Source organism: Musa acuminata, chromosome BXJ3-3 (genome assembly GCF_036884655.1).
Source record: "Musa acuminata AAA Group cultivar baxijiao chromosome BXJ3-3, Cavendish_Baxijiao_AAA, whole genome shotgun sequence".
Classification (NCBI taxonomy): domain Eukaryota; kingdom Viridiplantae; phylum Streptophyta; class Magnoliopsida; order Zingiberales; family Musaceae; genus Musa; species Musa acuminata.
Window position 1 is genome coordinate 12,016,140 of NC_088351.1, and position 22,545 is coordinate 12,038,684.

Here is a 22,545-nt window from a genome sequence, read left to right on the forward strand (position 1 = left end):
TACTTTTTTAAATATAGGAGTTATTTTAGATAAAAGTAAAATTATATGGGCTAAAATAGATTCTTTTTTAAATATAAATTATACTTATCATTATATTAATAATTTATTATGAAGTTAACATGTTAGGTGAGTAGATTCTAACCTTTGTTAACTGAAACTTGATAGGAGGAACTTATATATTATATTTTTTGAAATATAAAGATTATTTTAAATATCAGTAAATCATTAAGATTTAAATGATGTAGGATCAAAATGATCTTAATCTTATATTTTACTAATTCATATATAGTTTTACTATTATTCTTTTATATATATTTTACTAATTAAAAGCGGAGGCAGCAATACAATAGGGTTTGGGAGCAGCCCGAAAACGGGCCAAACCGCGAGAAAAATAGAGGCGAGTTCGTCTGTAGTAACAGTGACGAGCATCCCGCAACTCGAGAGATCTTCGATTTGCTGGCCGCCATGGTGAAAACCGTAATCGCCGACGACAACCAGTCGAAGTCGGCGGAGGATCGCCTCTTCCAACACGGCATCCCCGCCCAAGTATCACTCTTTCTCTCAATCTCTGCAGCTTTTCTTCTCTTATCCCGATCTTACGGGTTCTGGTCGGTTTTCTGCAGGTTGGGCTTGTCATCGGACAGCTGAACCGCAGTTCCGATCGAGGGTTCGTGTACGATTTGATCCCCACGCCACCGACCGACGGGGGAGGCCCCGCCTGCTCCCTTAAATCTGAGGCTGCCGGCAAGGATGATAAGAAGAAGGGATCGAAGAGCGGCAAGCCCTCGGCGGAGTTGCCCGCGTCTCTTGTTGTTGATAACGATTGGGTTGCCGAGCACGCTCGGCAGGTAAAGATGGAATCTTTTTCGATGTATGCGAAGAGATCGGATCATGTTTTGTTACTTCAGTGGCTTTCTTTATCTCTGCTTTTAGGTGTCAAGAATGCTGCTGGGTGGTATGAATGTTGTTGGGATATATTTGTGGGCTTCTGAGGCCACGTTTAAGGCCACTTCACCTGCTGTGCTCTCTCAGGTGTATTTTTTTTTTCCCCAATTTCTGCTTTATATATAGCAAACTACCACTGGAACGAAGAAATTTTGCCTTTTCCGCCTTTCATCTTTTGATTTAATTAGAGAAATTGGAGAATGATACTAGTTTTGTTGTATTGCTGCGCGGAAGCTTTTAGTATTTAGCTATACTTCTTGTACACTTAACAACCAACATTTGTTTCGTAGCAGTAGCGACCATTAATCTCAAGTTGTAGTACGCTCTCTTACATGTATATCGGCTACCTAGTTTTCTTTTCTAAATTTCTGGGATGTGTCAAACTTGTTTCTGCATTTCTTGTTAATCTTGTAATTCATCATGATTTTTCTGCAGGCCATTAAGGGGGTTGCACAAGCAGCTCCTTTTGCTGATAATGAGTTTGAGGAGAGATTGCTTATTCATGTATCCTACAGCCCAAGAAGGTGTTTCACATAGTTTCTCTTTTTTCTGTTGAATATACTGTGAAGCGTTTGAATCTCGGTATTGAACTAATTGTGGTAATTTGTCCTTTTGTCCTTTTGTCATGTTTATGTATTGTTTTTCTGCATTGTTAAACCTGTCAATGGTTTTTCTTCTTTTTTCACCGCTGTTATTGTTTGATGCATTTAACCTTAAGTTGTCTCATCTTGAAGTGTTTATTCTTACACTTGTTCACTGATAAAACCACAGCAATAAGCATGTCTCAGAGGATGAGGTTTATGACATGCCTATAGAAGAATAAACACAGGAATGGCTACCATTCTATCAGATATTAAAATAGCCTTTATGATAGTTAAAAGAAGGGAGAGAAAAGCATAAGAATACATCTAAATCTATTCCTGAGAAAGACAAAAGAGGCATAGATGACGGATTAATATGTAATGGTTGTATGGTGAATTATAAATAATAAGATGCCATAACTCTTGTGACTAATCTGAGGATTGTTGCGTGTTCCAAGTCAAATGCCACAGGTATGCCTTCTACTAAGCATTGCCATATAATGCATCCTTTTGGCATTTTAAGTGTATAAAGCATTAATTTTATATCTCGATTTGTTTCATCAATAATTTCTTTTTTCAATGTCTACATTCGAGTAGGTGGTCTTGTCGAGTCTGCACTCTAGCATCAGGTGGTTTGCAGCCATGTGACTTCAAGATGGGCAAACTGCTAGCTTCTCTTCAAGCTTTTAGATGCACATATAATTTTGAGATAAGGTACTGCTTGATTGCAATAAAACTATGAAATGCCTTCTTACCTTTTACAGAAAGCTTGTGCTTATTGTGCTAATTCAGAGTTTTTCTTATTGGTTGAAGCATTCTCATAAAAAAATTGCTGATGCATTATATTAAGAGAAGCAATTTGTTTGCCATAGTTGCAGATTAACTGAGTTTATATCATATTTTTTAACAAAACCTCAGATGCTTCTTAAGCCTAGATGCAGGTATAGCCATCGAAAGATGATGCCCCCTTGTAGGATTGGTGTTACATTCTTAATTTGAGTCACTAAAGAAACAATAGCAAACCAATTTTTTTTCTTGCCTCCACCTTGGCTTTTCTATCATTCCATTTGTTGTTGTTTGAAATTGCTCTATCTAGGAAACATTTAGAAGGAACTTGGTACTCAAATCCTCCATGTATTGATTCTATTGGCTGTTCTTAGTCGCTAAGTGGTGGAAAGAGGGAGGTTTCTGCCGTTCCTTACCAAGATAGTGTTAGTACCAAGGATTACAATACCGAATGATATCGCTCGTACCGGGCGGTATCGTTGATCTAGCCCCGTATTGGACGATACGAGATTGTATCGGGTGAACTCGACCGTTACTACTCAAAACAGGTCGGTAACGGTCGATTTCGACCGTCGTCGCCTGCTATCAGGCGGTATCAACTTGGCTGCGACGAGGGAAGAAGAAGCGTCGAGGGAGAAGAGGGAGAAGGCGCTCGAAGAAGAGGGAGAATCAGGAGAACCTCAATGCTTTCCGATTCAGCGCCGCCCTCCCTCGACGATCTCAATCCAGGAGGTAACGGAGAGGTGGCGGCTTGATTTCTTCGCTGAAGGCCGAAGATGCCTACGACCTTTACCGCATTCTTTGTCAAAGGCTGGAGACGTCTGCGACTTTCGACGTCTTCTTTGAACACCACAGATAAGGAGAAGACCGCGATCTTCTCGTCTAAATACGACGAGGAGAAGAAAGGGAGGTGACGTCGTCGAGGCAGCATATGGCTCCTTTATATATATATATATATATATATATATATACACACACACACACACACACACACACACACGTACTAAGTGGTACACCTGCGTACTGCTCGATACGCTCGTACCATACCATATCGAACAAAATTCGAAACGTCGGAACGGTATGAAATTACGAACCTTGGTCAGTACTATGGAAAGAATTCATAATTAGAAAAGAGTAATGAAAATTTAAGGTCAAACAGTTGCCACAAGTTTTTGTTATTGTTATACTGATTTGTATTTGACTAATATATGGCATAACTTTTTTTTTCCGCAGATTACCTATTCCTCAATCTGGAATTTTAGGCATAATTACTTTCAAGGATCTTATTTGCAGAGGAATTGCTAATCTTGCCAAAGATTTGCAAAGTGCAAAAGCTTTGATAAACGGACATTTGGTAATTCTGCTTTTATGATTATGCATTTTGTAATTTTCTGCTATATGCTTGTAAAGATGAATGGTATGCTGGGAATTACTATTGGGGTTTACTGCAGAATTTAAGGGGAGTAGGGAGTCCTATTTGTTTACCTTTTTTTGCCTCCTAATTTTCTTGCTTAAATTATTTTCGTGCACTCAATTACTTACTTTGTTTTTTCTTGCCTAATTGAGCATGACTAAAAGGACATGAATACCTAAATATTCTTGTGTGGAGGAACAAGAAGGAAAAAAAGCAAGTGTTAGCATCTATCGACAAAACTGATAGTGGAACACTTTGCTTGTCTTAAATTTTTTTGTCAATTTCTTAAAGGAATTTGATAAGGTCAAGTTCGGATGGAAGTACAAAGAAAAGCTAAGAGAATTGCAACAGTTCATTATAAAAAGGTCATATTGTGTTTGAATGTTAAGGTCATCAACATATTATTTCTCGGTGTATCAAAAAGGGTAAATCTAGTGCATGAGGCTCCTGTCAGTGCGGGTCTGAGGAGATAACGATGCTTTACTTCTATATTATATGATGTATAATCTAAACATCAAAATTAATCAAGTACTGGTGGATATTTCGATGCTGTAATGTGGTTTTTTAATTTTGGTATCCATGAACGCAGTTGGGCTGGACAGAACAGTTCTCGAACTGTCACTGGTTATGAAAAATGATCTTTTGATTATTATCAAGATTGTTTCTGGTCTGCAGCCAGTCCTATATATAAGAGCTAGGCTGGTGATGGTGGTTGGATGTGGTTCTCTCGATCATAATCTTTTGTGTAGTCTTCTGATCTAAAACTTGCTTATTTGTTGTTGTGATTTTATAAGACTAGTTAAAGCTTGATTCAAAAGTAGTTTAAAATTTGGATATCTAAATGCATATAATATCATATTCTAGGTTAGCACCACCTTTGTCAGTATAAGTGTATAACCATTATTATGTATAGGATCATCTTCCAAGCAATGAGATAATTTATTGTGGTTGTGTTGAGCATGCTATTGTTCATGAAATTTTTTTCCACTTATATATAGAACTGCTGCTTATTTTATGTTGCCCAGGTGACTGAAAATGTGCATACATCTTCGGAGAGTCCACATGATGTCCAGTTCCTAGTTCCTTTCAACAAACATATATCTACTGAAGGTTTGTTGTTAATTCTTCTATAAACCTTTCCTTTCCCCCTCTCCTTGCAGTAGCCAAAAACACTACCAACAAGCTTTTGTCTTTTAGCATTCAAGTTGTTCTATATGATTTGGAAAAGGCTAATATTATGGAGTTTCATTTAAAGCATGCAGCTCCGAAGAGGTAGTTGGCCTTGTTGTCTTCAGCGGAGCTATATGTGCTTATGCATATATGGGTCCAAGAGAACCTATTTTGCAAGCTATATCTGACTTAAAGGTACTAATATTAGATATCCCTTGTTAAACTTATATCTACCTTGAGAATCTTTTCAAAAAATATTTATCAACCTTTGTACTGATTTAAAATGGGTACAGAAGACATATTTGTTAATTTTAATGGTTCATACATGTTGTATTATATTCATGGTTATTAAATATGCTAATTATGATAAAGGACAAAATGCATATAATATTTTTGTTTCTTAAGAGCAATTAAAATATTCATTAATTCTAATGTTTTTGGGATGTCTTGCCTGCATATTATGTGATTGTAAACTAGCCTACCATTACATAGGGTTGCCTTATCTAGACTTGATCCTTGATGTGGATCTTATAATTTTGTAGTTTGCTTAGTAATTTAAACTTATTGGTTACAAAAGATTAGTTGTAGCCTAGTTAGGTGTTGTCTTATGATGTTTTAACTTTTATCCAGTGATGGATAGAGGAAAGAATATGAAGATTATTGTCGGAGAATAAGTCCTATTTGTTGCATCTTGATTTCTCTTTTAGTCTCGTATAGAAATATAGTGAATTCAGTATGCTTTTGAAGCGAGATGCCTAGCACCTTTTGAGTCGCTTTAGTGAGCGCCTAGTGCCTCGGGTTTTTTGGATCCTGGTGCCTTTTAGCACCCCACGGCTTTAAGGATATTGCTTTTACCCAAATTTAACAAAAAACTAGTCTCTCTGTTAGATAATTGTCAGTATGTATATTGAGCAAGACAGCAAGAGAAGGAAGAGAGTGGTGGAGAGATGAATGAAGAGATGCTGGCTTTTTGTAGGTACTAATAGATAATGTTGAATGCATATGTGGCGTATTGCAAAATCCAAATGCATCTGTTCATTGGTTATCGTAATATAAATTAACATTTTTGTAAAGTAACTATTTCAGTAATTTCAATGATTGTCATTTTCTGTTATTGAGAGTTGAGACTAATAATTATGGTAGCTAAATCATGATTTGGCTGTAGGATCTTGCAATTTTTTGGCTCAGATCAAATAGGATGAATCAACTTAAGTCTCCAGACAGGATTCACATGGGTTCAGTTCAACTTGCAAGTCATTATCAGTTAACACAGTGACTTGTATGAGTCGACTTGAATTTTCTGAATCGACTCGGTAACCATATATTATATTCCTCAAATAAAAGTCTTCTCACTACTGCTGCTGCCTTACCGTCCCTTCTCCCTCTTCTCTCCCCTCACTCCACTTGGTCCATGGCCACAGAACATCTGTCATGATCTCTGACAGTGACAATCAATGCATAAATTTCAAATAAATTGCAAGATTCTTATCTTCATATCGAGCACTAGCAGAACTTGATCGTTCAAGCTCTTTCCAATGCCATTTTGAGGCGGCAAGTTGGGTTGATTTGTCTTTTTGGACTCCACCAGACAAGGAGGACATCTTGTGTTCATGTATTTGCTAAAGCTTTAAATTGTTTGTCTGTGGAAGGTCCAAACATTTGTGATGTTTGTATTTCTGCATTCAAGTAATCTAGGTAGGAGTGACGTGGAAATAAGACCAGTTAGTAACTCTGCTTTTGGGAGCATGATGTCTTTGATCATGCCATGTTGCTACAGGGATGATCAATGTATAGTGTAGTTATTCTTGATAATTGTCATGGCTTGCCAATCATTGAGTGACTTGATAATTGACAAGGATGCTTTGAAACCTGTAGGATCAAGATCAGATGGTTCCTTATGAGCAGGAATGCGTTTTTGTCATGCCCTTCAACTAAACTTGAAAAGAGTACTGTTTTTTTGGTTGATGAGCAGGAATCCTTTTGTCTGAGTGTGTTTCTGACATGTAATGGTACTTGAAATTGGATGATGAATATGATTTAGTTTCACTTTTTGATTAATGTATTTTTACATGTTCTTTGACATATTAAGAATATATTGATTCTGTTGATTGATACTCGATGTCGATGGTACATGCGACTATGTCTTCATCCACCAACTATGTTTTCATCCACAAGTAAAAAAAAAGAAACTGAAACTATGAAATTCATAACTCAAAACTTCTATCTCAATTACACAGTGTCTTTGTTTATACAAAATTCACTCGAGAGTTTGATAACCATGCTAATAGTCCTTGATTTCATTGCCTAAAGCCCCAATGTATACTGTGTTTGCTCTTCATGGGATGTCTTATTGTCATTCACTGCTTGTTATAATCAGAGTCTCCATTTTCAAACTAAAATTGTTGTACTTATTTGACATATATTTTCTCTAGTGCTTGCTGTTGTCTTGAAGAAACTTATGTAGCTTTCTTTTGTAAATTCAGAGTGACATAGTTTCCAGTCTAAGGAGCAGACTGGATATCATTACTGATGAGGCAGAGGAGGAAGTGGCTTTGTCCTTGGATGGTGGTGGGGAGTCAGGAGGAGATTCATTAGCTGAGAAATCCATCCATAAACTTGCCTTGCGGGAAGTAAGGTTGTCTTTTCTTCTTAGTAATGTGTAGTTACAGCTAAAGATGGTAGGCTTTTTTTGTATATTCTAATGTACCAGACAAATCAGTTTTATATTTGAATCCTATTAAATTCTCTCGTTATGAAATTGGTCTTCTTCTGTTTGAGATATATGATCTTCTTGATGTTCTTGATTTTCCTTCCAAGTAATTGTCTTCTTGAGCAGTATCTATACTGGAAACCGTAAACCTAGCTTCTGGCCTGACTTTTCTCAGTATTGTACTAGAACATCCTAGTGACGTCATTGTTTCATATCACTTGTTCACCTCAACCTTGGCTTAGGATGGCCAAATTTGTTATGGTTTCACCAGCTGTTAAAAATGCTTTCATGGGCATCTTTGATTCCAGTGACATGTCTGAGCATGGGTGAGCAATAAATTAAAAGTGTGATCATTGCAGATGTTTAAGCTTGCAGAATCCTTTGAATTTTCTTATTTGCATATATACCCATGTAATTTTCATCATTCCTTGAACACCTTATAAGATACTATGTATAGCTACACGTATTCATATAAAAGGTATATTGTTATTTGTTACAACATAAAAATATTGTAAATATGTATATATGCACCTCAAAATGACAAACTATAGATGTACTATACTAGTAATCTTTCATTTTGTATTTATGTGATTCACTCCGTATCTCATATTACATTCGATGTAAAATCTTACTACATTGACATGTTTTAATGATTTGTAAGCAGAAAACAGTGTACCTTGTTCTTCCCTAGAAGAATTCTTGTTCCATGGTATTCTGGCATATTCATCTGTGACTACCTACAAGCATTGGAGACTTTTGAGGTATTGCTAATAAACATTTAATTTTGTACAAGTGCTTAATTATCTTTGCTACTCTAGTAATGCAAATAGTTCATTGTTCAACCTAGTGATTTAAAAAGCGCTAGGCATCAAAAGGCGTTAAGGTCCAAAAACGCCCAAGGCGCTAGGCACTCGCCCGAGCGAAGTGAGGCACTAAAATATAAAAATATATAATATAATTAATAAATATAATTATTTAAAATTTTAAATAAAAATATATTTTTAAATTAAGAAAATTAACAATATTAAAATTAAAAATAATATATTATTAATTTGATAAATACAAATACTATTATTAGTATATTGTATACTGTTAACAGTATACAGAAGGAGAAGAAGGAAGAGGAGTGTAAGGGGGTGCTGATTGAGAAAAGTGGCAGCGGCAGCGGGAGCGGGAGTGTAAGAAGGCAGCGGGAGCGACGATAGTGGCAGCAGCGGCGAGCAGTGGCAGCGGGAGCAGGAGCGGCGAGTAGCGGGAGCGGCAGCGACAACGAGCAGGGTTAGGGTTGGGTAGCAACAGCTGATATCGGTTTTAGTTGGTTCGATTGAACCAACTAACCACCGGAGACCGAACCAGACCTAAAATCATGGTTCGGTCGCCTGGTTTAACCCAGGCGCTCGCCTGAAGCACCCAGCGCCTGGGCTCGGGCAAGTGCCCAGGCGGCGCCTCTTTGAAGCGCGCCACCTGGAAGTGAAGCGAGGTGCTCGGGCCTCGCCTCGCATCACCCGAGCGCCTAGGCGAGCGCTCGAGCGCCTTTTTAAATCATTGGTTCAGCCTCTCACATATAATCATCTCTGTTTTCTTTTTCATCAAGCATTGCCCTTAACCGATTAAAGATGTGGATAGACCTGATAGTTCCTCTCTAGTTGGAATTAAACCATTTTATATTAAGCAAAAACCATGGCACAAATTTGTCTTTCTTTTCCATTTTGCTAGAGACTATTCTGATATTAAACACTTGAAGGTTGGGAGCATTGGCATTTGAATTTGCTTTGGAAGATGAGGAATGGGTATCTTGTTTCACTGTGTGGATTGAATGACAGATGTTAGACAAATTGTTAGGATGCTCCTAATGGATGTGCCTCTCAAACAGAAATTGTTGGATACATGGGCCTTTTGCGCCTGCCTACAATCATCAATCACCTGTATTTTGTGTGCTAGATCAACTCTGTTGAAAAGGCTGATCAGTAACAGATGGATTCCACATATGATTGTGAGGTGTTTTTTCTTTCTCCCAAGTTATGGCATGCACTCATAAACCCATTTTCTTGTCAAAATCCTTTTTTTCTGGTCGACATTCATGGTGGTCACTTCTTTGATCTTTAAGTGAGGGAAATAAACAACTTGCTGATGCATGCAATCCTGCTTTCTAGTTTTGTTTGTTCACTTCTAAATCTTGTTGCAACTGTGGTGTTTGTAAACATTACTTATCTCTGTCCCATTGTGTTCCAGGACGTGAAAGATCACTGCCAAGAAATGATGTCCATGGATGGTCCAATAGAAACCACTTCAGTGGTAGATCCGGAGATGGCACCGATCTCAGCGGCCACAAGATCATTCTGGGATGTAGTTCATAAATGTACATCTAATCTTGTCAATGATTCCAAGACGAACAAAAACTCGATCCAAAGAGAAGCCGACGCTGGGAAATTGGAGAGGAACAATCTCAACTTTTTAACTGCTATTCTCGTCCTCCTATCAGCGCTCCTGTTTGGATGGGCAGTTGTTGCCTTTGGACCGACAAAAACTGCTTATTGACCATAATTATGCAAGAAAAAAAGAATATATTTAAAGGATGAGTATATCATTTGCAGCTTGGTCAAGTGAAGTATGCTAACTCGTGATAAACGTTTCATGAAAAAGAACATTTCATTTTGCACTTTTATTTTGTAAAATTATGATTTAGTTTTGTCCTTATCGGAAATAATATGTCATGCCCTGTGTTCCTCATCCTAATTAAATAGTGTTTTATCGCATATTTATGATGGAGACTTATCTAAACCCCTGAATTGAACTAAACTGAGGGGATTCTATGAGTATGAAAAGATATAGGAATATTTTCAGCCACATCAAATTTCTCAGCAATTGCACAGGGTGCATGACAGTACTTTTATTTTTTTCTTGCAATTTTTCTTGCAAGATTGTGAAGGCTAAAGGATCTAACCAGATCAATCTCAGCTGCAAGCGTATTTACCAACCAAGCAAACACAGAGACATAGTGCGTGAAAACAATTTTGTTTGGCATCTTTGATCTGAATAAATCCTACAAATATCTGTCTTATGCGTCATTGTAGAAACATGATCTGGAGTTTTACATGGTGTTGCATACACAAGGTGTTAGCATCTAATCGCCATCAAGTTCCTAATCCAAGAACAACTTATTAGCTACTATTTATTTAATCGTTATGAAAGCTTAGACTCTCGAGTTGCGGGTGCGCGATGACTGTTCGTGATAATATGTCTCATTTTTTTTATTATATATATATATATCGAGTGATACACCTTAGTGTATCGCTTGATACGCTTGTACCATATCATACCGAGAAAAGCTTGATACAATATGAACCTTGGTTGCCTCCTCATCCTTTTCACTTGGTTGCCATGCCCTCACCATCATCTCTTCTAATCTTCCTTTGCCCCCTCTCCTTTCACTAAAAGTGGGACGAAAACTTTTATGGAGATGACCTGGATGCTTTGGCGGAGGGAGGCTAGGTTGCTAGCCTAGGAGGTAACAGGGACGAGGGGCGACGATGTGAACAAGGAGCGTATATAAAAAGCAAGAGTCAACTTTGTATACAGATTGGTACTAGTTACACTACCGGGCAATATGCCCAGTATGGTAAAATCAAGACTCAGCTTTATATACAGATTGGTACTAGCTACCTTAATGGGCAAATACGCCCAGTGTGGTAAAGGTATGAGGTAGTTTACCCGGTATTGAACTTACTCGGGTGAAAATACCCGGTCTGTATACAAGTCCTGACTTGGACTGATACCGGATCATATTGTCTCGTACGGTTGAGACTATATTCCCTTGCACGTGTTAATTATTGAACATTAATACTAAATAATTTAATAATAAAATAATAATCATAATAATTATTGAACATTAATCAGTAAAAGAAAACTCATATGATTACCATGATATCATTATTTCATAATTTCAAATATATATACGTGAATAACTAAATGAATATCCAACAATAATAATTAGATTTTGTATAATTAATAATTCATATGAGAAAACTATAAAGTAAACCATAATTTATATATTTTAATCAAAATTAAATCCAATCAAATAATTAAAAATATAATCATGATTAAATCTAATCATAATTATAATAAATCATATTTATTAATTTTTTATAATTAAGAATATATACCAAATTTCTCAATTTCATAATGATAAATGTAAATATTTGATAGGATATAAATCAGAAATATGTAATTTATGAAGAGTAAAACTATAATTTCGAAGAAATTAGACTCGAGAATAAAACTATAAATATATTGACAGAACATAAACTAGAATTACGAAAATTTTAAAGGGCAGAACTATGATTTTGTAAAACCCTAGTCGTTGCGGTGGTTCCAGCTTGCGCCGTTGCTCGTGCGCGGCCGCTATGACCTTTCCTGCTTGCGGACAGCGCGCTGGCCGCGGCTATTGCTAGCGTGTGGCCATTGCGACGGTACCTGCCCACGCGCGGCCGTTGCCGCCGCGGGGGCTGCCTCTGTCCACGAGTGGTCGGTGGTTCCTGCCCGTGCGTGGCTGCTGCCAGCGTGCGGCCGCTGCCTATGCACGGCCTACCCACGCGCGGTCGTCGCCTGGGCTGTCTGCTTGCGTGTGGTCGATCGTTGCATGGACGGGTTCTGGCCGTGTGCGGTCGGCTGTCACATGGGCACTGTGATGCCCGCGCTGCGACACGCATGTTGCCCAATGCAAATTTACCATCAATAGATTCGCAGCAAGGTCGATCATTGGAGAAAAGGGATCAATCATGCATCATAAATAAAATAATATATCTAATATATTTGATCTCTAGAACCTAGGCTCTGATACCAATTATAAGCATAAAAATATGTAATATGCTATATTAAATACGGAAATAACCTTTATGCCAGGATTGAAATCAAATACTTAGATCTGGTGGAGATTGAGAGAAAAAATCTTAATTAGCCCTTAGAGTTTTTGTCTATTTATAGACGAGAGCAAAGGATCTAAGATAAGTTATTAGGAGAGTTTCTCCCATCAAAGTTATCTCCTGATAAATCATACTTTAGAATTTTTTTTTTATTGACCAATAATCATTATCAGAATCCAATCATATCTATAATCCAACGTTTCAACAGAGAATAAATGGAATGTCCAAAACACTTAATCTGACCTTCGGATATGCGAGTTGATGCTCAATAATGGGTCCAAATTAGACTACAGAAAGAATTGATGCTTTATAATGGGAATCAGTCTGACCTTCGGCAGAATTTGCAAGTCGCTCTGGTAAGCAAAAGTTAAGTTGAAATCGCTGCTGTTACTGAATTGACTAATCCGGAGAAGAAAGTTGAAGCCACCTTGGAATTAATTGCCCATACAAGGAACAGTAGGTGCTGCATGCAAGTTGCATTTGAATTTGAGGTAGTAATTCATGCTAGACGTGTATAGATTGTCACATAGCATTTGTTTTTAGTTGAGTAATTGGAGTCTTCATTCTTATTCTTACTTATGGTGGTGGTCGTCCATATTTAAAGTTGATGTGAGCAACCAAGTAGGGCATCTGTGATTTCTTTCAGTTTGGATGCTTCAAGGGGTGGGTGATGGGATATTTGTCCAAAGGAACTAATTAAGGAGATCTTCAGCAAAGTTTTGGCTTCTTTCTATTCTTTGTTAATATTTTATCAATTTTTTTTGTACATGGTACAAGGATTTGTGCTTCGATTATTTGTTTTCGTTTCTAACGAGACATCCAGATTGATTAATTCATGTTGCACAAAATAAAAGATATCAGTTTGGGGTCCAATTATGAGCGTACACCATTTAATATAATAAAAATATTTTTTTAATTAAAAAAAATTACCTGCTTTCCATGTTTAATAGATGTTGATAGATAGATATGTCTGAAGAGATCTTCATTGACTTTACAATAATATCCAAACAACCTTCTTCTTCCTGTTGTTTGATAAAATGCATCCCGATGCTACCAATCGCTGTTGCACCGTAGGTCACCTTGTTTGCCGGAGAATGTCAGGTCTCTTTATACGTGTTCTTTCATCTGACAGTAATCATAGATGCATTCTTTTGGTAGAAATCATCCAGAGCTTTTACATTGATACGGTAGAACTAAACACAAGCAAGTGCCGAGAGATCGGCATCCTTTTGCAGCTGCAGCATGCACGCCATCCGGCTGCTACTTGGGCTGTTGTTGCACCACCTGGACGAGGAAGTCGAAGACATCAGTGTTCGTGACGGCGGCCGCCACGTCCTCCTTTAGGAGGGTCCGCCTTTTGCGGCGAAGGGCGGCCGCCCAAGCTCGTCGCACGAGCACCCCGATGAGGAGCTCGCAGGCCTTGGAGAACACGACGGGCGCCTCGGCTGAAATCATCCTCACGTCGTCGCTCGACTGCTTCATGATCCTCTTTATCCGGGCCAATGGCAGCGAGTGGGGGCCGGTTCTCCCTGATACGCCGCCAACGAGCATGGAGGAGTACGCTCCGGCCTGTCTCATGCTGCTTCGATGTAACTGGAACAGATGCTTGGTTCGATCTGCCACAGAGCACGAAGCAGGTACGTAAAAGATTCTTAAATACTTTCCACTGGAGTTTGGTTGCCGGCCTTTGTTGACGGCCGGCACGCGGACCGATGATGAAAAAATAAGCTAAATTATATTAAATTAAAACAACATAAAATATAAATGAAAATATCGTTTAGGAATGCAAATTCTATAGCAATGAAACTTTTGAATGACGAATTTGCCCTTATACCCTTCTATAGAGCACTCATGTATTCCACCTTCTTAAAGAACCCTTGGTTAATTATTTAAATAAAAGTTTTAATGTAAAAGGTAAAATTTGAATTCAAGTAAAGAGTCGTCAACCAGTTTGTTATTATTGGACATTTGATGCTCGCGCTAATGTTTAGTGTGGTGCGTTCGGATACAAGCAAATTTAAACGGTTTCCGTGTTAGAATACTTCATGCACGTTCAATATAATAATATCTTTCAACCAAATACCTATTGATAAGATATATTTTGATCCCCGGATGAGTCACCACCAACATCACACGCCACATCCCAATCAGTATTAGAATCCGATACCACACGCCATCAGAACCTCGTGATGCACGCCAAGTTGGGTCCCGTGCTCGAGACACTATGCGACACGACTATCCCAAGAGCTCGGGGCGGTGCCGTCTGATACCGCTCAGGCATCCCTAAAGACGTCAGCTCATCAGAAAAGACGTCCCATCTTACAAAGGTCAGCGGCCACACCAAACCGAGGCGTAACCAATCCTCGCACACTAGTATAAAAACCCATGGTCGGCACTCGGCCAAGGGGGGGAAAATCGAGATAAAAATACTCCATTGACTTACTCGTTAGAGGGGCCAAAATCGGGGAGCACCCGACGAAGGCCATTTTGCAGAAAGGCGGTCACACCCGAGCGGCGAGCGTCTCAACCCGGGAATCGCCATCTAGTGCACGAGGACGCGCTGCCATTTATCCCGGAGTCGGAGAGACATGACCCATCACAAACGGCGCCCAGGTCAACAGACCAAGGAACACTGATCAACATCCTCTCATGAGGGCCCAATTGACCCCGCCAACCCGACTCTTGCCCGAGTCGCTCCGAAACGGCCACCCCCAAGCGGCGAGTGTCTCGACCTAAGAGATACCTTCTATCGCACAAGGGAGAGCAGTGAGCCGGCCCGGACCCCGACCCACGCCAACCAGCATTCCTTCTCGAGGGCGTGGCCACCTCATCATCCTACTCACTCGGCAAGAAGTTCCCGACATCGGCCCGCAAACTTAACCGTGCTGACTCACCAGCCATGGTACTTTTGTTTACTAATATTTTAGCGCTAGAGGAAGGGCTCGATGTCGTCGAAACAACTGGCAGGAGTTCTCCCCAGGAGAGAACCACCGACCGACCTCCTTTCCGTCGAACCAGAAAGTCAGGCCCTCCCCGCCCCCGGAGACGGGGGGATCCGGCTTCGACGCCAAATCGCTACTGACGTTTGTTCAACGATCTGGGACTATCACCCTCGGGGCTCACCACAGAGCCCTCGGTTGTGACACCCGAGGCGTTCCTTAGCCTGACCAAGCAAGTGCAGGCCATGGTGGGCATGATGCAGACGCTCGCTTTGATCATTCCTCAGATCGTGCGGCTAGCGATGCCCCCGACTGACCCGACCCAACAACGGCCGAGCTGGGAGCAGGTCGGGATCGGAGAAGCCCGAAAGTAAGCAACGGAGTCGAGGGGTCCTCCCGGGCAGAACATACCCGCGCCATGCCGAGTCATGCTACCTCATCTCGAGCCTGACACCATATCATCCGACTCGGCGAATGACTCGCTTAGAACCCAACTGTCCTGGGTCAACTAACGCTTGGATGCGTTCTAATGCGAGTTTCAAAAATCGCGGAGTGAGTCCAGCGAAGGCGGCTCGGGCGGGTCCCCTTTCACTCAAGAAGTATAGGATATGCCAGTACCCCTCAACTTCAGGCTGCCGACATTGGAGACATACGACGGTGGCTCCGATCCCATGGAGCACGTCTCCGCATTTCGGGCCTAGATGGCCCTCCATGGTACCTCTGATGCATTGATGTGTTAGGCATTTTCGACCACTCTGAGGGGATCGACACGAACATGGTTTAGTCGGCTATGCCAATCCTTAGTCTCATCCTTCGACCAGCTTGCTGGGGAGTTCGAGCAACATTTCCTTGCTAGCACGCGACCTAGGCCTTCGATGGCCACCTTGCTCATGCTATCCCAGCACAAAGATGAGTTGCTCTCTCAGTTCGCGGCACGTTTTACCATCGAGATACGAGGGTTTCCGGATGCTCAACCCTCTCTAATCTTGTAGCCCTTTCTGATGGGTTTGAAGCCTTCGAGGTCCTTTTGGTCGCTGATTGAGAAGTCGCTAGCGACCATCTCCAAAATGCTCCAACACGCCAACCAGTATGTCACCCCCGAGGCGCTGGTGGCGAGGAGGCGCATGGAAGGCAAGAGGCCAAGGGCGGAACTGTCCTGGGGAATGACCTCAGCGACCCTAGCACCACCCCGCCGTGGGCTCGATCGACAAGAGCTACCACTCCCGAGGCCCCCGCCTCTCCCCCTAAATACATCCCGTACTGAGATCTTCCTCCAAATCAGGGAGAGGAATATCCCATGTATTCTTGCTCAAACAAATCTCTGGTCAGGGTCATTCGGATTGAGAGAGAAAGAGTTCTCTAGGAGAATCCGATTAGAGCGAGACTCGAGAAGAAACCGTATGGGTCTGACAGCACCATGTTCGATATACGGTCTCTAGGATATTAGATGGATGAGGGACTATAGGTACACGGTAACTAAGGACAGACAGGTCCAATGGATTGGATTCTCCTGTATTGTTTGGGGACTACGACGTAGTGGCATAGTATGTCCGTAGTCGATGAGTCAAGTGAATTATTATAGAGATAATAATTCACTAATTTAGAAGGAGTTCTGATAGGTATAACTCATGGCCAGCTCGATATTGGACTTAGAGGGTCACACACATATGGTAGGTACTGCAATGAGTAGAGGTTCAGATATGAGATATCCGCCGGAGCCCCTATCTTATTAGATATCCAATAAGCCCCTGAATTATTGGATCCCATGGACGAGATCCAATAAGAGCCCATGAGAGATTATTGGATAGAGATCCACTAATCTAAAAGGCTTGGGTAATTGGATGCAGATCCAATACCCACTAGGAGGGGTTTGATAGGGGACCTCTATAAATAGGAGGGATTCAGTGGTTCATAGGCTAGAGCCTTTGCTTGCCTCTCCTATTCTCCTCCTGCTCTCCACCTCAGAGAAGGCCTAGAATTTTGAGGAGCGTTGTCGCAGTCCTACTGTGTGGATCACCACTAGAGAAGAGGACGCTTGACTTCATTCACCCTCTACTAGAGATCTGCAAGGAAACAGGGATATACGATCTCCCTAGGTAACACAATCTATTCTATACGCAGTTTGTTTTGCGGATTTTTGCGCACCAATCTTTGCACGATGACGAGCATCTTTTTGGGAAATTGGAGATTTTGTTTTCTTGTTCTTCCGCTACACATGTCATGTCACCCCCAAGATTTCCCAATACTCTAGAATCAAATAGAGGCACTGATCTGGAGAGGCCACCTCGGATGGTGCCTCAAATTCCGAGAGGCCACTCCATGCCCTAGGGGACTTGCCGAGAGACAAATCGATGTCATCTCCGGGGGACTAGCGACCGACGGTAGTAGCTCTACGGTGAGAAAGGCCTACGCCAGCAACATGATCAAGAAATGTCCCTGGCCCGAGCTTGAACCTGAAATCACCTTCGGGGCCGGGGAGGCCGAGCGCTCCCATCATGACGACGCTCTAATGATCTCCATTCAGATCGCCAACGCCCGAGTCAAGAGGGTGATGGTTGACACCGGGATTTCCGCCGATGTTCTTTACTTCGACGCCTTCAAGAGGCTCAGCTTGACTAAGGGAGACCTTACCCTTATGGCGTCAGCACTCACAGGATTCATAGGGGATTCCATCTCCTCGCTCGGGACCATGGTCCTCCCCATCACCATTGGGGAGGTGCCAAGGACAAAAACAATAATGACCACCTTCATGGTAGTCGATCTGCCCTTGACCTACAACGTCATCCTCAGTCGCCTAACGCTCAACAAGATAAAGGCGGTGGTTTTCACTTACCATAGGACCATCAAGTTTCCGACCACGACAGGGATTGGGGAGGCCCGAAGTGACTCAGGGGAGTTAAGGCGATGCTACCTTACCGTGGTTACTCTCCCAGGAAAGCCATGCCAACTCCGGTTCCTGATCCCCGTGAAGAACCTGTACCACAGGTGTCACTGGAACCTCTCGAGCCACTCATCGAGGTACCCCTGAAGAGGAGCCGACCCGACCAGACCGTCAAGTTTGGAGCCACGCTCCTTGAAGCGGACCAGCTCCACCTCATTGATTTCCTGAGGAAGAACGCCGACATGTTCGCATGGTCCCCCGAAGAGTGCTAGTCATAGGTGCCCAGCAAGCCAATCACGTGAGTGATGGCACGTGTGACTTGATACAGAATCTTTTTGCTTATTATATTTTGGCGTATATCACATTATAACTATTGCATAAATACATATATATATTGTGATGTCCTTGGATTTGTGCAATGGGAATCGGATCGTGATGAGATCACGATAATGAGATCGATTCACCTTTAAACACATATCCTAAATAATCCAGGTCATAGGTTACTCGAGAGGGACATCGTGATAACCGGATAGACTGGTGTGCTGTATACCCGTCCATATGATGGATGCAGCTGGTCTCATAGCTGCTCGTGTAGGGACACTAGGGATACAGTACAGGTGCTCATTGGAGAATGAGTTCACTGATTGATCCGCTTACGGAATGCTGGATGGTTGATGATGCCTTATTGTCAGACATCGATTCCGTAGTCCTAGTGGTGTATCTGGTCCTTAGACTTGAGACACCAAGGATGTCCTGTATGAGTTCTCTACTCTTTGATACCAGACTTATAGGTTTGGCTGCCCCAGATCTAGTACAGCTGGTTATTGGGAGTGGTAGTCGACCTTACGAGGGCTATTGAGTGTCGACAGAGGATCATCCACTCTCGGCGTCATGAGAGGAATATCCCATGTGTTCTTGCTCAGACAAATCCCTGGCCAGGGTCATTCGGGTTGAGAGAGAAAGAGTTCTCCGGGAGAATCCGATTAGAGCGAGACTTGAGTAGAAACCGTATGGGTCTGACAACACCATGCTCGATATACGGTCTCTGGGATATTAGATGGATGAGGGATTATAGGTACATGGTAACTGAGGACAGACAGGTCCAATGGATTGGATTCCCCTGTATCGTCTGGGGACTACGGCGTAGTGGCCTAGTACGTCCGTAGTCGATGAGTCGAGTGAATTATTACAGAGATAATAATTCACTGAGTTAGAAGGAGTTCTGACAAGTATGACTCACAGCCAGCTCGATATTGGGCCTAGAGGGTCACACACATATGGTAGGCATTGCGATGAGTAGAGGTTCGGATATGAGATATCTGACGGAGCCCTTGTCTTATTGGATGCAGATCCAATACCCACTAGGGAAGGACCCATTAGGGTTTGACACGGGATCTCTATAAATAGGAGGGATTCACAGCCTCATAGGCTAGAGTCTTTGCTTGCCCTTCCTATTCTCCTCTCCCTCTCCACCTCAGAGTAGGCTTGGATTTTTGAGGAGCGTCGTCGCAACCCTGCTGTGTGGATCACCGCAAGAGAGGAGGACGCTTGACCTCCTTCACCCTCTCCTAAGGATCTGCAAGGAAACAGGGATATACGATCTCTCTAGGTAACACAATCTCTATACGCAGTTTTGTGTTTTGCGGATTTTTTGCGCACTAATCTTCGCACGACGACGAACATATTTTTAGGAATCGGGGATTTTTGTTTTCTTGTTCTTCCGCTGCGCATATGATGTCGCCCCCCCATGATTTTCCAACAGTGGTATCAGAGCCACGTTGTTCGTGCGAATGATTGGTTTTGAACTGCGTGTGTTGTGTTTAGGAAGAATATTGACGTCAAAATCGTTGACGCAAAAGCGAGGAAGGGCAGCAACAGTTGCTGCCCTCGATCTGCATGCCTGCAGCCACCTGCAGCGACAGTCGCAGCCGTAGCCAGGCAGCACAGCGCCGGCGCATGCGCAAGCGCTGTGCCTGCAACAACCGGCCGGCGGTCTGCTTGCAGCAGGCTTGCTGCTGGCGGGGCTGGCAGCCCACGGGCAAAGGCGCCGCAGGGCAGCGGCGGCAGGCAGTGCCCTCGCCCCGCCACACAGGCCGCCGCCGGCACGGTGGCGGCGGCGACAGCAGCGAAAAGGGGAAAGGGTATTAGGGTTTTCTGGGCAAAAGATAGTTTTGCCCCTCGGAATTTGAGAAATTCCAGTTTCTGTTTTTTGTCCAAATTACGAAAATACCCTTAGGAATTGAGAAATTCCCTACATGTCCCTGATTTCAGAAAAATATTAATTAATTAAAAGGTTTAGTTGATTATTATTTTTATTATTATCTACTAGTCCTACATGATGATGATTATTTATACATGTGATGTATGATGTGTGGACGGATGATCATGGACCGTGTGATGTGTGTACTCGTGATTATTATTATTGAGGTATGCGAACCTCCATTATATTTCTCGTTTATTGTCGGGCCTGCGTGCCTATGATTAAGTTGTAATCACATGAGGAGGCACAGCAGGAGCGTGGATGCGATAGCGGGACCCACGAGACGGACGATAGTGATGCATGGAGATGCATCAAGATGTCGACGGAACCGACGAGGACGAGATGGACGATCACAGGGCATGGAGATGCACCGTTGCACACATAGATCTTGATGTGAGTGATTAGACCTACTGGCTTGGGCCTAATCATATTAGGTTGTGGTCCATGATCATCTGATGTGATTGCTTATACACATACTAGATATGTATATATATATTTGCATGCGATGTAGATATATATTAAATATGTATATGTGTGACATGTCATATTAGGAGACCAAATTATAGAAACATCTCTCGATAATATTAAGTCGGTAAACGTGAGGCAATTAGATTGACCCATGTGACCTTCCATCGTTATGAGTAGGAACCGATTCCCGGTGTAGGTTGAGTTGGTCGAGTCCCTCGAGACTCACCTATATCGCGATTCGCTATCTTGCTTACGACATAGAGATGTCATCGGTGACCTGAGGGCATGGTATGCTTGGTCGAGTCCCTCGAGGGTATATCATCAAATCAGACTCATCTTGTAACGAAGGTGTTGACTTAACTAAGCATCATGGTTGGTCGAGTCCCTCGAGGCCATGGTGATTCGGAGGCCGAACAGGACGGGAATCACAAGGAGTTGTGATCGGCAAGAGTTGCCTACCTTTTAGGCTTAGTGTGATTGGTCGAGTCCCTCGAGGTTACACTAAGACGCTGATTGGATCCTGATCCCCACTAGAAGTCTGCCGGAGACTTCCGTTTCACGTGCTGAGGGTGTCGCGTGACTCGTTAGTAAAATAGTGGGAGCATATTAAGATAGAAGTCAATATCTTGATAGTTTATTTCTTACAAAATCTGAATGTTATTCATTTCTGCTACATCTTTATTTTTAGAAAATGTCGCTTTCAAATCCCTTACGTGGCATACTTGATGTCAACCGCCTCACTGGTCCAAATTATACGGATTGGCTCCGTAACTTGAGAATTGTTCTCACAGCGGAGAAAATCGTGTACGTCCTTGATACAGTGATGCCTACGCCCGAAGAAGGGGCAAGCGAGGATGAGATCGCTCGCTACGTGAAGTACATTGATGACTCCACTCTTGCTCAGTGCTATATGTTGGGCTCTATGACTCCAGAGTTATAGAGACAACATGAAAAGATGGATGCCAGATCCATTCTCCTACATGTCCGCAAATTGTTTGAGGAACAGGGAAGGACTCAACGATATGAGATATCCAAGAGCCTTTTCCGCGCTAGGATGACTGAGGGGACACCGGTTCAGAACCATGTCCTAAAGATGATTGAGTGGATAGAGAAACTCACAGGTCTAGGAATGGTCCTAGAGGATAACTTGTGTGTGGACATTGTGCTTCAGTCCCTACCAGATTCCTTTTCACAGTTCATAATGAATTTTAATATGAACAAGCTTGAGGTGACTCTCCCAAAGCTCCTCAATATGTTGAGGGAGGCAGAGAGTACTATTAAGAAAGAGAAGCCAGTTCTCTACACTGGTGAGACCAGAAAGAAAAGGAAAGCAGAAAGGTCCCTTAAGAAGGGAAAGGGCAAGGGCAAACAAGGTAAAGCAAAGGTTGCTAAGAAAGACCCAGCAAAGGACAAAGGCCAGTGCTTCCACTGTGGTAAAGATCGGCATTGGAAGAGAAACTGCAAAGAGT

The 22,545-nt window shown here is 42.1% G+C and overlaps 2 protein-coding genes across 2 annotated transcripts; one reads left to right on the top strand and one right to left on the bottom strand.

Moving 5' to 3' along the window:
- The first annotated feature begins 339 nt into the window (after positions 1-339).
- LOC103977314 (uncharacterized) lies at positions 340-10,362 on the top strand. The gene is made up of 11 exons (XM_009392805.3): positions 340-546; positions 624-848; positions 934-1,032; positions 1,381-1,469; positions 2,124-2,240; positions 3,546-3,666; positions 4,752-4,836; positions 4,982-5,091; positions 7,380-7,531; positions 8,271-8,367; positions 9,839-10,362. Exons 1-11 carry the CDS (start codon positions 466-468, stop codon positions 10,142-10,144), a joined length of 1,482 nt encoding a protein of 493 aa, XP_009391080.2. The 5' UTR covers positions 340-465; the 3' UTR covers positions 10,145-10,362.
- Positions 10,363-13,788: 3,426 nt separating this feature from the next.
- Positions 13,789-14,106, bottom strand: LOC135632496 (nuclear transcription factor Y subunit C-3-like). The gene has a single exon (XM_065141102.1). The coding sequence runs from the start codon at positions 14,104-14,106 to the stop codon at positions 13,789-13,791; it is 318 nt and encodes a 105-aa protein (XP_064997174.1).
- Positions 14,107-22,545: the final 8,439 nt, after the last annotated feature.